The following is a 14,611-nucleotide window of genomic DNA, read 5'->3' as shown; positions in this document are numbered from 1 at the left end:
ATGCTTTTATGAGATTCTGTAGGTATCTTGCATCATCTTTCAACACTGTAGGCGACCATTTTCAATTTAGTCAATAACTGTTTCAGATTATTTTTGGCACCCCTTCTAGGATGTGTTAGGATGACCCAAGAGACATATGTGCCAAATTGTATACTTTTTGGAGATTCTATAGGCTTTTTGAGTCAATCGCCAACACTGTAGGCGGCCATTTTCAATTTAGTCAATAACTCACTTCCTGTTGAAGACTTTTTTGGGCACCCCTTCTAGGATGTCTTAGGATGACCCAAGGGACATGTGTGACACATTTTATACTTTTTGGAGATTCTTTAGTTGTCTTTTGAGTCAATCGACAACACTAGGCGGCCATTTTCAATTTGGTCAATAACTCACTTCCTGTTTCAGATTTTTTTGGGCTCCCCTTCTAGGATGTCTTAGGATGACCCAAAGGACATGTGTGCCACATTTTATGCTTTTTGGAGATTATTTTGGTGTCTTTTGAGTCAACGGTCAACAGTTTAGGTGGCCATTTTGGATTTTGTCCATAACTCACTTCCTGTTTAAGATTTTTTTGGGCACCCCTTCTAGGATGTTTTAGGATGACCCAAGGGACATCTGTATCAAATTTCATGCTTTTATCCGCCGCGTAACGATTTTTCACTTAGTACCCCCTACTATAGCTGGCTTTGGTGTGCCTCCTTCAAAAACAGTTTGCCTTTTTGATCAAAAATGTTACTCATTTATAGTGAGTGCACTGGGAAATTCACTTTCTCAGTTTTGAGCACACAAACACTAAAAGCCTTTTGTCTAGACTTGTTCATGGCCTGGCAATTCTGAGCAGGGCCTTTGTTTTCCCAGACCCTGTTGACATACATACATATTAATACAAATTAATAAAACGATAAAAATTAATAAAGATCATCAAAAAATAATATAATAATAATAATATTGTAATTATTGTGTGAATTAATTAATGTGTATAATCAATGATGATAAGGTCCCCACTCCTTTGGGGTATTTGTCACTGTATAATGCACATGTGAATTTTTCCTCTGCATTACTATTTAGGTAGCCTGGTAAACCACCCCCCCTGGAAATCAGATTAAATGCAACGCGATTTCCGGGGGGTGGTTTACCAGGCTACTATTTAGGAGCAGTGAGCTCTATTAGTATAGGGCTCGGTCTACAGTTAGGGGTTAAAGGTAGGGTAAGTGATTTTCTTTGGTTAAAATAAGTGTTAAATAGCTCTATATTCTGATAGTACTCATTGCTATAGAGTGTTTGTTCAGTAAAAGGAGTCTCCTTGTCTCTCCAGCTCTTTATTAAACAGAAAATGCATTTTCGTTTCAGTTTCAGTTTCATTTCCAATTTTATCCAATCAGGATATAGATTAAACAAGTGAAATTGGAAGTGATGACACTAAGAAATGAGCAGGCAAAATTGGAACTGGAACACTAAAAATGAAGCTTAAAAATGGGTACTTTCTCCTGATTGGCTGAGATTTTGACACCTACCGGAAAATGTATTTTCTGTTTATTAAAGAGCTGGAGAGACGGGGAGACTCCTGTTACTGAACAAACACTCTATAGCAATGATTACTATCAGAACATAGTGCTTTAACCTTTTAACAAAACACTTTTTGTTTTAACCAAAAAATATCACTTACCCTACCTTTAAGTTGCTCAGGGAAACTTTGATACATAATAAATGTGCTTCCAAATGTAACACGAAAAACTATCTTTTCTGGTGTTAATTCCATCTGGTAACCTGCTGTGTTTATTGCTTCATAATGTATTAATTTAGGTATAGCAATGGGTATAGTAGCTACACAGTACACACTAGAATCGGTAAGACAACCGTCACCACCTCCATTACGATTATGCAAGTAACTTAACCTCTTTCTTTCTTTAACGTGGCTGTTGTGAGCAGTCAAAAAACATAATTATCATTATGACACACTACTTTGGGTTGAGTTTTGACAAACTATGTTTCGATATTTGTGGGTCATTGCTGAAAAGGTCTGTCCACTCAGACAGAGGTAAGGAAAGAGCAGCGTGCTTGGAAAGGCCACAAGTGTAGTCAGCATGGTAAAACAACTGGGGCTTTCCAAAATATTCTACATACCATGGGGAGCAGGGTAAAACTGAGCTTGACAGATTTTGCTCGTTTTGTGCCTGAGATTGGATTTTGGGAAATGGCCTTTAGTTTTTATGCTGCATGCTGTCCTGGAACGATCTCCAGAAAGACATTAAAATGGAGCACTTCATTCCTTTGGGTGATTTTAAAAGTTTACTCTAGACATTAAAAAGTTCTGCAACAGTTTTACTTGAAGCAGCACTATGTAACTTTCCTTTTCTACCCCGGATTTGAACCCGGTTTCCTGCGCAAGTGCTGCATTTTTTACCATTGAGCTAATAGAGCCAGCCTGCTTGCTCAGGGGATAAATGTAATCTTGACCATCATTAAACAAAAAATATTATACTGCAGTGATTATGAACGGTATTGTATTACAGCACAGGATCCATGTTCATGACACTAAAGAGAACAAGGCCTCTATGACTCCGGAGACAAACTGCTCTCATGATGAATGACAAATAAGTGTCTACTCAGCAGTCCAGTACCTATAAATAATAATTGAAACTATAGCAAGGGGGCAGAATTCAATAAAACAATTAATGCATTCAGTATAAGAATTGATTGTGAAGGGATATTTAAATTGCCAATGGAATCAATAGTTAATTTGTCTGGAGAATGGTCAAGTCAAAGCTCAAGTCAAAAAGTATATTACCAGACGAAGAGACTATTTCCTGTTAATATTCCACTCCCCTCCATTACTTTGAGAGCAAAGGACCAGATAAGGAAAAGACCATATTGCTTATCTCAGCTGCAGCATTGCTCTCACTGTAGCCTCTTCAGGGACCTTTGACAGCGCATGATTGAATGCTCTTTTACACAAGCACCATGTTTTACTGGGAAATGGAGCGTTTGGTTGCCATTGCGTGGCTTTCCGTGTGAGAAGACTCCGTTCCCTTTGAAAACCATTTCAAATAGACAGCCATATAGGCAGACACAAAGGCAGACACGTAATGTAGATGTGACCGTACACCTGTAAACCTGTGAGGTGACAATGAAGTTGATTCGGATTCTGAATGTCTTGTTCAAAGAGTCAAAGACCACTCAACATTAGTAGTGGTGAGACAACATGAGAATATTTCTCAATCCTTTTCCCCACCCTGAGTATTTCAGCTACTTCTGAGATTAAAAACCAGCAATGTTTCAAATATTCAGCATCTAGCATCTAGGCCATCCCTTTCAAAAACATTGCCCAAATTGAGCATCATCGCTCTGTGGAAAGTGGCAATCATATCTGCAGAAGCCACGGCGACACTATAAATATAATATAATAGTCCCTGAGGGTTCCGTCCACCTGCTCCTTCTCGGGCCTCAAGACCAGTCTATTTCCGTGGACAGCATCCTAATGGAGAGGGACCGGAGTTAATCCCCTCACATGTCAGTCAGCGCCAAACAGACGGCAACAAGGTGACAGAATCTCGTCTCCTCTGGCTTACCAATGGCAGACTGGACACCGAAACAGAATGCGAGACCAGACTGAACCCTGAGCTGTCAGAACCAGATGTCAGCCTTGTCCAATTTGGTGAGAATCCATCTAATGCTCAACTCAGCTGGACATTATCTATCCCAGTTCATAAGAATGTCCTGGTGCAGCACTGATCCGACTCTTTACCTTGGAACTAGTTACTGTATGCTGAAGGAGCACAAGAAGGATTGCAATAGTATATATAGTATACACTTGGGCTGCACTAAAGTATTTGATATACTTAAATATAGTGTTTGGGGCTTTTCTGCCTTTATTGATAGTACAGGAGAGGAGGTAGACAGGAAACAGGGAGAGAGATGGGGAGTGACACGCAGCAAAGGTCGTTGCGACGTGCTGTCAGGCTGCATTAGAGTCTATAGGTGGTATACGCCTGGAGCGCTAGGCCAGCGGGCGCCCATTTATATACATCTTATCTTGTGTGGCCCAGGTCATTATTGAGAAGTAAAGATCACACACACACACACACACACACACACACACACACACACACACACACACACACACACACACACACACACACACACACACACACACACACACACACACACACACACACACACACACACACACACACACACACACACACACACACACACACACACACACACACACACACACACAAATAGTACCTCAAATAAACCAATTCCCGCACAGAGTGCAGAAGATAAAGTGCTGAGTCTGTACATTCAACAAAGAGAATGACAAACATTATAAGGGAGCTATGGGGAATGTTTAATACAGCTTCAGGCAAACATACTTTTAAACTATGTGTGTCTGGTGTCATATTGGTGGTACACAAACGTCAATAACAATCAAGTGCTCCTGCACAGCTGTGCTAAATAGTCTTGTAACAGAATGATCTAAGTGGGATGTAATTGCTAACGCTAATTGGTTTTGACAGATGAGCAGGCCCAGTGAGCAGGAGGTATATTAGTGATGCTGAGTTTGTTCTGCAGCTGCCCACACAATTATTCATGGTTTCTCACAATGTGGGCATATAGGGTCATTGCCTGACGGCAATGACACAATGCTGGACAGTGTGAAAAAACTAAAATGCTCCAGTGCAACCTACAAAATTGGCGACTGCGATACATAGGAATTAATTGGGGCCTGCTTCAATAACCTGGTGGTAAATTCCATACATTATTTGGATATACAGGGCCGTGTATATTGGATACGTCAATTCTGAAGTGCGATTCATGAAAGGGGGTGCAGAGCCGTGATTTTTGTGGATCACAGGTGTTCCTCATTTTTGTCTGCAAGTCAGAGGCGTGCTCCATTTGCATTGCTCCACGCCCCATTTAAGACAACCGGAAACATCGAACGTCAGACAAAAAACGTCATCACTCCTCAAAATGGACAGATCTACAAGCTTACAACGTGTCTCGACGCACCCACTTGACAACTTGTAGATCAGCGCAAATGAGTCCTCGTGCTGGATCCGCTGAATGTTAATAAAGTAAAAAGCCAACTCTCACGTGTAATGAGAATAAGGAGTAAGTTAGTTTACAAAGTTTAACCTCACGACTAAAGGCTAATTTAGTAATACAACTTGGAAAAGATATTACATAAGCCCTTTCTACTGAACAATTGCTCACTCACCTTTGCCAAGTTAAAAAGATGATGCTGAAATCTGCCAATATCTGATCATTTTTATCAGAACTTTATTGATTAGGCTACTGGGAGGAATTTGTCCTTTGGACGAACATAGCCTATCCTCCACTGTCCTTCATCGGAATTGGAAATGGAGTAATGGACACAGCTAGATTTTATCCATACTGAATCCTCATCAGATGGTAAGACTGCGTTTATGATGTGGTCACTATTATAAATGAATAGCGCTACATTGGAGTTGACATGAAAGCCCAATAGGCAAAACTGTGGTCACACTTGCAGAAAAACCAAACACGCCAAGGGATCTAATAATTCAGCTCTAAATGTGTCAACTGAAAATAAATAACAATCTGTTGAATTGGCATCATTCATGTCTATAATAAGCAATGGATCATTTGAAAATCTTTTCATGTGTTGACAAATGTTGGGCACATAAATATTTTATTTGAGGTTTGGCACTATTGTAATTGATTTTGCATGAAGAATAAGGCATTCTAATGACATACGCAAGCTTTGGTCCCATGCAAGTCTGCCTCCGACTAGACGCGAGTCTGAGCAGACATCCGTCAAAATTCACGAACAAAAAAAGATTGATGAATCAGACTCTGAACGTGGAAAAGCATGTACTGTATATGCTCATAAGTACAGAAATAAAGGCAGAAACGTTATTCATTAGGCTATATGTTACCTTTAACATTAAGCAAGCAATGGTAAATGTATGCCACACACTGAACAATGTAAAAAAAATCCCATATGGGAAAGAAATAAAATATTACAAAATACCTGCAAGAGAACAGGAATCATACTGTATGTCACACTGGTGTTCATCACTTCAGAATATATTGTAATGGAAAGTCAAACTAGTACTGTCTGGTGTGGCATATCCATTATTTTCCATGTCATGATTATAATGATAGCTTATAAATATGTGATGATATATTGCCCAGCCTGAAAAATACATATATTGTTTAAGTGCATGATATCTCAAATGTGTGTGTGTGTGTGTGTGCGCGTGTGTACACAGTATTACTATACTTGCGATGACCAGATATTCCCACAAGTAGAATATGAGAAATAGACAAATGGTTGTTTTATGGTTGAATTTCTTTTTAGATACATTTACAATTAGAAAAAGATTCAGGTTGGGGTTAGGATTAGACATTTAGAAGTTAGATTTAGGGATAAGAGATATAGTTATGCCTGATTTAAGCTTAGTTGCTCGCTGGTGTCATGTCATGCACCGATTGTAGATCGCCTATTTTTCGGCTTTAGGCCTACGGTAAAAGATTGCAAAAACTTGTAAATATGGCATTCATAAAATCGGCATCCTAAAATGTTGATGTTGTCCTCACAAGTATAGTAATACAAACCTGTGTGGGTGTGTGTGTGTGTGTCTTAAACTAATAATAACCACATTTGTTTTGCTTGGTTCAAAATAGCCTGACAGCTTTTTAGCTCTGCTGCACAAGCATAGTGGATTGGATGGTTCTACCCTGTGGCTTACTGTGTCACTCTCATAATTGACCCGAGTGCATGCGAGTCACTAGTGCATTGTGGCACAGAGGCAGTTTAACTGAATGTATAGAAACATTTATCATAAAAAGGAGAGGTAGCCATCATTCTCTGTCTATTCAAGTAGTGGAAAATGAAATGTGCCAAGAATAATAATATAATATACATGGCTTGCTGGACTGTAGAAGAGAACAGCTTGTGGCTGCACTTTTCGAAAAAGATAACAGTCCATAGTCAGTAACTGATAGAGGTATATAAATTGAAGATACATTACACACCTTGGGAATCAGGGAGACTAGAAAACTGCTACTATGTCCAAAGCAGGTAGCAGGAACACCCGCTCACAGCTCCATTGCTGGAGAATAAAATGCAATACACGACGGTTGGTCGACCGTAACTGGAATGAGTGGACTATATATCATACTGGGCTGTTAAAATAGGTTGGCTAGAAAGGACAAGGGTTCAACCTGTTATGTCTTCTGCATTCTAGGTTGTATCAGTGTTGGGACAGGGATGCAGTGTACCCAAGTATCTAGGTAGCAAGACTATCAGTTGTTGGTTGAGTTCAATATTACTGACTCCCTTTCAAAGTGGCATAAACTAATTTGACTTGAGTATCAAAGGCTTTTTAGGAATGATGATCAAAGCATTACAAACAAATATCTAACATTGAAGTAAAGATTGTAGTGCCTTAAAATCTATTGTGAGTAAATGTTTAAGACCATCTGATGCTGTGTTGTTAAAACAGAGAAAAGCCCTGCGGTTTTATGTACTGTAGGCTTAGGTTATTGAAAACCATAATTCTTCCACACTGTCGTGACTAAGGAGATACCAGTAAAATGTCCCCGGCAGGGGTATTCATTTACAATGCCACAATCTCTCATGTGGTATCGAATGCACAGTAATCACCGAGGGAAATGGCATTGACTTTACATGAAAGCACACATAAACTAGTCAAATGCCTCCCTCTTTTATTTCATTATGGATTTTATTTGCACATCACAGTGCTTTTCTCTCCAAGAAATGTGCCCTGTTTTCTCTGTAGAGGACGATGGCTTCTGGGGAGCAGCAACGGCGGCCTCTACATTTTGTCACAATATAGCTTCAGATGTGTTTGGTTGGGTTTACTGGGTTGTTTGATTAAAGGTTTGAAAAGCAAGCCTGTCCTCAGAAGGTCACTTCATCAAATCCCCAGTCCAACTGTGAAACACTCTCTACATAACCAAACTCTGATCTGTTCTTGGGCAAGGCATTTCTCGCCCAATTGCTAGAGTGGCCATGGTTGTAATAGGCAGCCTAGATTCCTCTACACAGTGACAGACTGTGGTGACCTGCGGGACCAACAAATGTGGTCATGTGGCAAAAGACTGAATACCAGCTCACATACAGTACATACATAACCTATTTATATTATGCTGAGCAAAAGTGTACAGGGATGAAGGCAAAGGATGCATGCAAATGTACAAGGTTACAGGAAAAACAACAACAGCTGTTCCTTGTTAAATGGATGGCCTAAGAATTTCCACAGTAATATATTCTTTCTGTGGTGAGATGGTAGGGTGGTGATAAATGAAAAGTCAGCCAGCTATTGCTTTGCTGATTGAAATATTGCTGGCTCAGTAGAGGCTTTTAGATAGGAGGAGGCACGCACACAAACAAACAAACCATATTTTAGAACTGTGTCTGCCGACTGAGCTACATAATGCTTGCTTGTAAAATCTGGCAATGGCTGGTTAAATGAACAAATAAACACTTGGGCTGCATTAAAATATAGTCTACGCCAGTCTATATCTATATTTAACTCGAGAACATTATTGTCACATCACAGGTTTACAGGTGTAAAAAAGAAAGTGGGTGAAATGCGTTGCCATACAAGCTCCATTATTTGCAGTTTCAAGAAAGGAGGAGAGAAATAGAGAAATAAATACACACTTCAAACTGGTCAAATGTTAATATGAGCAGTGTAGATTAGAATACATAAGGTGCATGTTTTTGAAATGGTGGAATGTAATATGGAATGGAATGTTAAAATAGCAGCAGATATAACAGATATGTACACAATTTGAAGGGCTTAAAGGAAAATAGCAATGAAATGAGGCAATTAGAATAGCAGCAAGCCAGCAATAGATAACAGACGTGACAGTGTGTACATTAAATGGCAGTGCAGTACTGTGGGACACAGAAGGACATGGTGTCCAGTGATGCACGAGTGCAACAATGCTGCTTACTCCTCAATTCACTGTGGATAGATGCTTGCCCTACTTAAAGAATCCATATTTTATGATCACCGCCAGCGGAGCGGTGCTTCTGAACGCGCGACTCGCGAGTGCTGCTGACAGGGACTCTTGTCAGGGACTTTGAGTTGTATTGTCACGTTAGAAGCGTAAAGTACAACAAGCAAGCACAATAAGACATATTCTCTTTTTAGTAGCTGTATCTACACTGAGAGAAGGCAAGTTTAGCTGCTACAGGAGATTTTGATACAGACTACATAGATGTATTTTATCGATTTTGACATTTGCATACTAAAGTAAAAGTCAGACTCTATAATACATCTATGACAGTCTTGATCCAAGGCTAGATATAGGCATAACTAGACATCATCTTCTTCTTCCCATAACGTTTCGATCCTCATCCATTCAGAAGAACCAGCAACATAGTGTTAACTGTTAATTAAAGGAATGTGTCGTTACTCGTTAACCCTTACCCTACTAGCTACTACAGAAAATGCAATGATCATCATCTGACCGACATTGTCATTGACTCATTGTAACAGTTCAGGGGCGAGGAGGCGCGTAAAGTTCCATACACTTTACCTTCTGAAACAAGGTAGCTGGACCACGGCATGTGTTGAGAGCGGAGTGGAAACAAGGACTTCGGAATAGTGTCGCCTGGAGTTGTTTGGCGACCATCCGCACCGAAGCCATCTCTACTACAACATCCAACTGTTGTTAATCCGGGGGTCGTTGTTGCATTAAAACCAGGTGGTTCCCCCCGAACTATACTGTCGAGAAACGATGTGCCAGCAGACCGCCGTTTGTTTTCCCGGTCGCCGGAACAGAGTTGATAAGAGGCTGTGAGGAGGAGACTCACTCAGCAGCTCGATGACAACTCATGCGACGTAAAGACCATCTTCTCCACCAATCAGTGTTGCCATATTTTGTGACAGAAATAAGCAATCAGGTCTAGGAAAACAAGCCCAAGAGAAGCAACTCTAGGCCACATGAGCCGCTTTAAATCAGTCTATGCATCGGCTATTAAAAAATAAAAATCTGATATGGGGTGATTGATTGGGGTCCTATGGTGGTGGCACAAAATATTTTCAGATGAGGGGTCTGCGGTCAGCGTTCCGGATAAATACATATTAATTTGGGGGTCTTGACATGAAATGTTTGAGAACCACTGGTTTAAACGATTTTAGGAAGCAAGCCCAAATAAGCAACTACATTTTAGAAACAAGCCCCAAAAAAACGAAGCCCAATGTCGCTTATAATAAAAGGACATGGCAACGCTGCCTCTAATACGACAGCATGTGCGTCGCTACCCGGGCTGGACGTTCTGCTCTCCTTATTGGTGGATTTTACACGATGTCAGCAAGAATATTAACATTTTCACTACTCTCTTATTGTACAGTATACTCCTAACTGTGAGAAGAATATGTAGGCTAGTTGAAAACTCATTTGTCAACATCCGCGACTTTCCAAAATAGCCTGCTGTCGCCATGAGGTGAGGTTTGCAAAGCAAATCATATAAATGCACTTAACTTAATCATTGTTGAAGGCATGTGTCATATTAGCCTTGATACAAGGCTGTCATATATTATATAATGACATGACCGTCGTGACCCAAGGCTATAGTGTCACATTAGCCCTGGTCCAGAGCGTTTGGACCAGGGCTAGTGTCATATATTATTAATTAGGCCAGTGGCTCTCAACCAAGGGGCCAAGGGGCCAAGGTTCTTTTCAGGCCGTGACCAAGCCCCCAAAATAATTTGAACTGGGGACCTCCCATTTTGTTTGACTTCGTTCCACAGATAAATATTGTGAAAATAGCAGCTCTATATGCTCACAATGCCTTCTCGATTTGCACGGTGTTGTGCTATTTTCACAATTTTGACCTCTTATAATATTTGACAATTTGGCCAATTTTTGTAGTTTGTTGATTACTTTTGATGCAGTATTTGGTCTTTTTCTTTTCATGAGGTATTAAAAAGGTCTTAAAAGTCCTTAAATTGTCACCTCACTATCATCTGGGGACCCCCCAAAATCATGTGGGGACCCACAGGTCGAGAACCAGTCCTATAGACTATAGCCTAGGCTACTGTACAATGTTGAAGTGATGTGTCATATTATTAAAGGACCACTTCAGCCATTTTCAATCATATAATTGGTCCTCACTAATGCTCAAAGAATCGATGGCACAATTTCTGTCTACTTGCTCTGTGTCTCAGAGGAGGAGGGCCTGTGTGTGAACAGTTTAGAAATCTGCCTACCAGTGACATAATCGGGTAAGCATGTTTGATCATTTCAAACAAAATATCAAAGTAAAGTAAGTTTTGTTGTATTTTTCAGTAATGCAAGCATAATGGCTTCCATTTCAGCATGTTAACTTTCCAGCAAGAGAAAGGCTATAGTTTCTATAAGCTTTGAATCCCCATTGATGATGTCATTGGTAGGCAGGTTTTTGAACTGTCCATAGCATAGCCCACCCACCAATGAGACAGAGTGAGTAGACACAAATCAGAAATCGTGCAATCTTATAATGAGCATGAGTGAGGACCAATTATATTAACATAAGGTTGGGATGGGTGAAGTGCTCTTTTAACTACTGAATATTATGTGCCTAATTTAAGACTATCTGTCCACACACAAGTGAGTGCTGAGATGTTGGCTGCACAAACAGAACACTATGCAGTTTCACAGTTTGTCATTGTTGCCAAACCAAGCATGCCATTTCATTAATTAGATTGATGGCTTGAGGTTTTACAGTATAAACACGTTTACTCCAACCTACATACCAACAAGTAACCACCGACCAAACCATTGTTTGATTTATGGGTAATGGTATCATTGGTATGGGTAGCTGGTGGGAAAAGTACTTAACCTTTTTACTTAAGTAAAAGTAGAAATACCTCCATTTAGAAAAACTCTGTTACAAGTAAAAGTCCTGCATTCAAAATCTGAGTACAACAGTATTGGCATTAAAATATATTTAAAGTATCAAAGTAAAAGTAGCCTACTAAAGATAAAATAGGGCTTATGTCTTTTATGTAATAATCTAAATCATCAAAGTAACTTGTAACTAAAGCTTTCAAATAAGAGTATGGAGTAAAAAGTACAATACTGCCTGACATGTTGTGGAGTTGAAGTAGGGCCTATAAAGTATTGAAAAATGGACATACTCAAGTAAAGTAAAAGTACCTCAAAATTGTACTAAGGTGCAGTACTTGAGTAAAAAAAAGTACTTAGTTGCTTTCCACCACTGTGTATGGATTTATTAGGGTTTTGGCCTCAACACTAATCAATGTACAGCTGTCATCTCTCAAGACAGATTTTCAATTTTAACAGATGGGGAAAATAAATAAATAAATACAGATTGTACAGGAGTAATTTGTTCTTGGATTTCACTCACTCTCAGTGTCCAACCCTCGGGCAACCATCAGCCACTGGACAAAATGCCATTCGTCTACAGCACCTTATAAAGATTGGACAATTTGCCCACGGTATTGACTCTGGGTGCTTCATGAATATTTTAACCCTTGATGGATAAGCCTGGTGTGTTGGCTAGCTGAGTTCAGGTTATTAAGAAATCTGTGAGCTAGAATGTTTGCTACTCGTGCAAGTTATTTTATTAGCCTTTTATCTACCGTCAGCAAAAATGAATGGTGTGTAAAATGTTATGTTATTGTGGCTTTATTTACTATGTACCCACAGTTGGAACTAGACTTGACCTGTGTTTGGTTTGCATGTTGTCAAAAATACTTGACTTAAAATAACAAATATATAGCCTACTATTGCCAGATATAAGAGAAATATGTTGCAAGTTGCATTTGAACATTGAAAGCATAGGTCTGTCTTGCTTTGACCACATTGGGTTTACCACTTCAAACATAATACACAGGCTGATCACTATTCACTACGGTGCTTTCCACAAACACCAAAGAAAATAAACCAGGGGATGTAAGACCTTCAGTGAAAGTGGAATATCTTTTGTATGACTTTGATTTCTTACAGTACCCTGCAGATAACTGTATTGAAGCGGAAACATTGGTGGAAGGATGAACACAGTAGGGGAATCAGAAGATGCAATCAATATCCCAAACTCCAAGGTAAGAGGGCTAGGTTTTGCATTGGAAGCAATTTGACCAGCATTGCAAATCTTGCCATTTCCTGACAGATTCAAATTAAATGTGCCCTCTTTGGTGTGTAGGCAATACATTTTATTTTCTTCTTTCGTGGCATATTTAGCTCATCTACTGTACTTTCCTGCAGGATTCAAGCAAGGATTCTATACTGATTTTACGTGTTGTAGCAGAGTACAACAAGGGCATATCATAGGGGAGGGGACCGTAGTGTTTAGAAACACTGTCACGTACCCAGAGTTTTAAGTACCTGTAGAGTACCTGACGCTCTACAGCTCACTGATTAAATGCCAGTAGACATTCTTCAACAGTTTTAAGTGTTGAGGAAATATTGGACAACCAGAATGTCACTGCCTGCAATGTTACTACCAGCTGAATTCTGCATGTGACACTGCTTCCCAGATCTCATGCATTGGTAACCTATGGCCAGCTCCCATACTGAGTTTGGGTCATCCTTAAATTCCAATATTAATGACCTTCAGTCACTGTTAATTACATTCACCTTGAGACTGAGACGTTTATTTTTCCTATAGTTAGTGTAATGTATGCCAAGGTTGCCATTAGCTAACAACTCAATCAGATATGTTATTTTCTATTGGCCACAGGCAGGCTGAGCAAGGCTGAATGAGGTTATTTATGGGGGATGGCTGTCAGGTTTTATTTCCCTGAGTTAGTTGTTGTGCTTTATCCAACAAGAACACCTGCATCTTGATAATAAAGTCTGCTGATGTGGGCCTGTTGCCTTGATGTCTGCCAAATAGGTTCTGTTTATGGTCCAAGTGATTCATACATGTTTTTAGCAAGCAGTATTTTAATTGAATGGAATGGCATTTAAATTATGTAATTAATGTGGTTGTTTATTGACAGATTATTCCAGTCAGCTTGTACTTGTAACTTAAATGTACTGAATCGTTATTTACCAGAGAAGCCACTGCTGGTTGAGGTGAGAAGACAAAACCACTGGAACAGAACAGCTTGACAGGTGAGTTCAGGAATTTTTAAATCATGTTATTGAAGGCACGATACATTTTGTATAGGATAATATGTTTTGTCAAGCTAAATTGAATTGAATTCATAATACAAAGGCCTACTGTTGTGAACTCATGCATGGGTTGCCATCTCGTGGCGCGTGATAGCATTACACAATAACAGAATTCTGAACTCTTCTTCAGAATTCTCTTCTTAAAACATCTGCGACTCGTCTAAGGACAAACATACTGGTATACAATCAGTGTCACAAAAAACAAGGAATAAAAGTTATAGTCATGACAGCACACACACAAACACAACAGAAAATAAGACATAAGAAAACAGTACATGAAGCAGGTTGGTCGGGGGGGTTGAATATAAATAAACAAACAAATAAATAAATAAATGATAATATTAATAATAATATTAATAATAATAATATATTTTTATTATGAACATATGAAAGAAGAAAATATAAAGTGTGTGTGTGTGTGTGTGTGTGTGTGTGTGTGTGTGTGTGTGTGTGTGTGTGTGTGTGT

General features: G+C 39.5%; 1 protein-coding gene across 1 annotated transcript in view; it reads right to left on the bottom strand.

Moving 5' to 3' along the window:
- The window catches only part of LOC308075573 (calcium uniporter protein, mitochondrial-like), a 33,914-nt gene extending 24,086 nt beyond the window's left edge, over positions 1-9,828 (bottom strand). The window contains exon 1 of the mRNA XM_080415519.1: positions 9,559-9,828. Coding sequence (XP_080271645.1) covers positions 9,559-9,669 — 111 coding nt within the window. The 5' untranslated portion in view covers positions 9,670-9,828. The remainder of the gene's footprint in view (positions 1-9,558) is intronic.
- Between the last annotated feature and the right edge of the window lie 4,783 nt (positions 9,829-14,611).

This window comes from Gymnoscopelus braueri (assembly GCF_963280865.1).
Source record: "Gymnoscopelus braueri genome assembly, chromosome: 2".
NCBI lineage: Eukaryota > Metazoa > Chordata > Actinopteri > Myctophiformes > Myctophidae > Gymnoscopelus > Gymnoscopelus braueri.
Note: the sequence above shows the minus strand (reverse complement) of the source record. Positions and strands in the feature narration are given on the sequence as shown.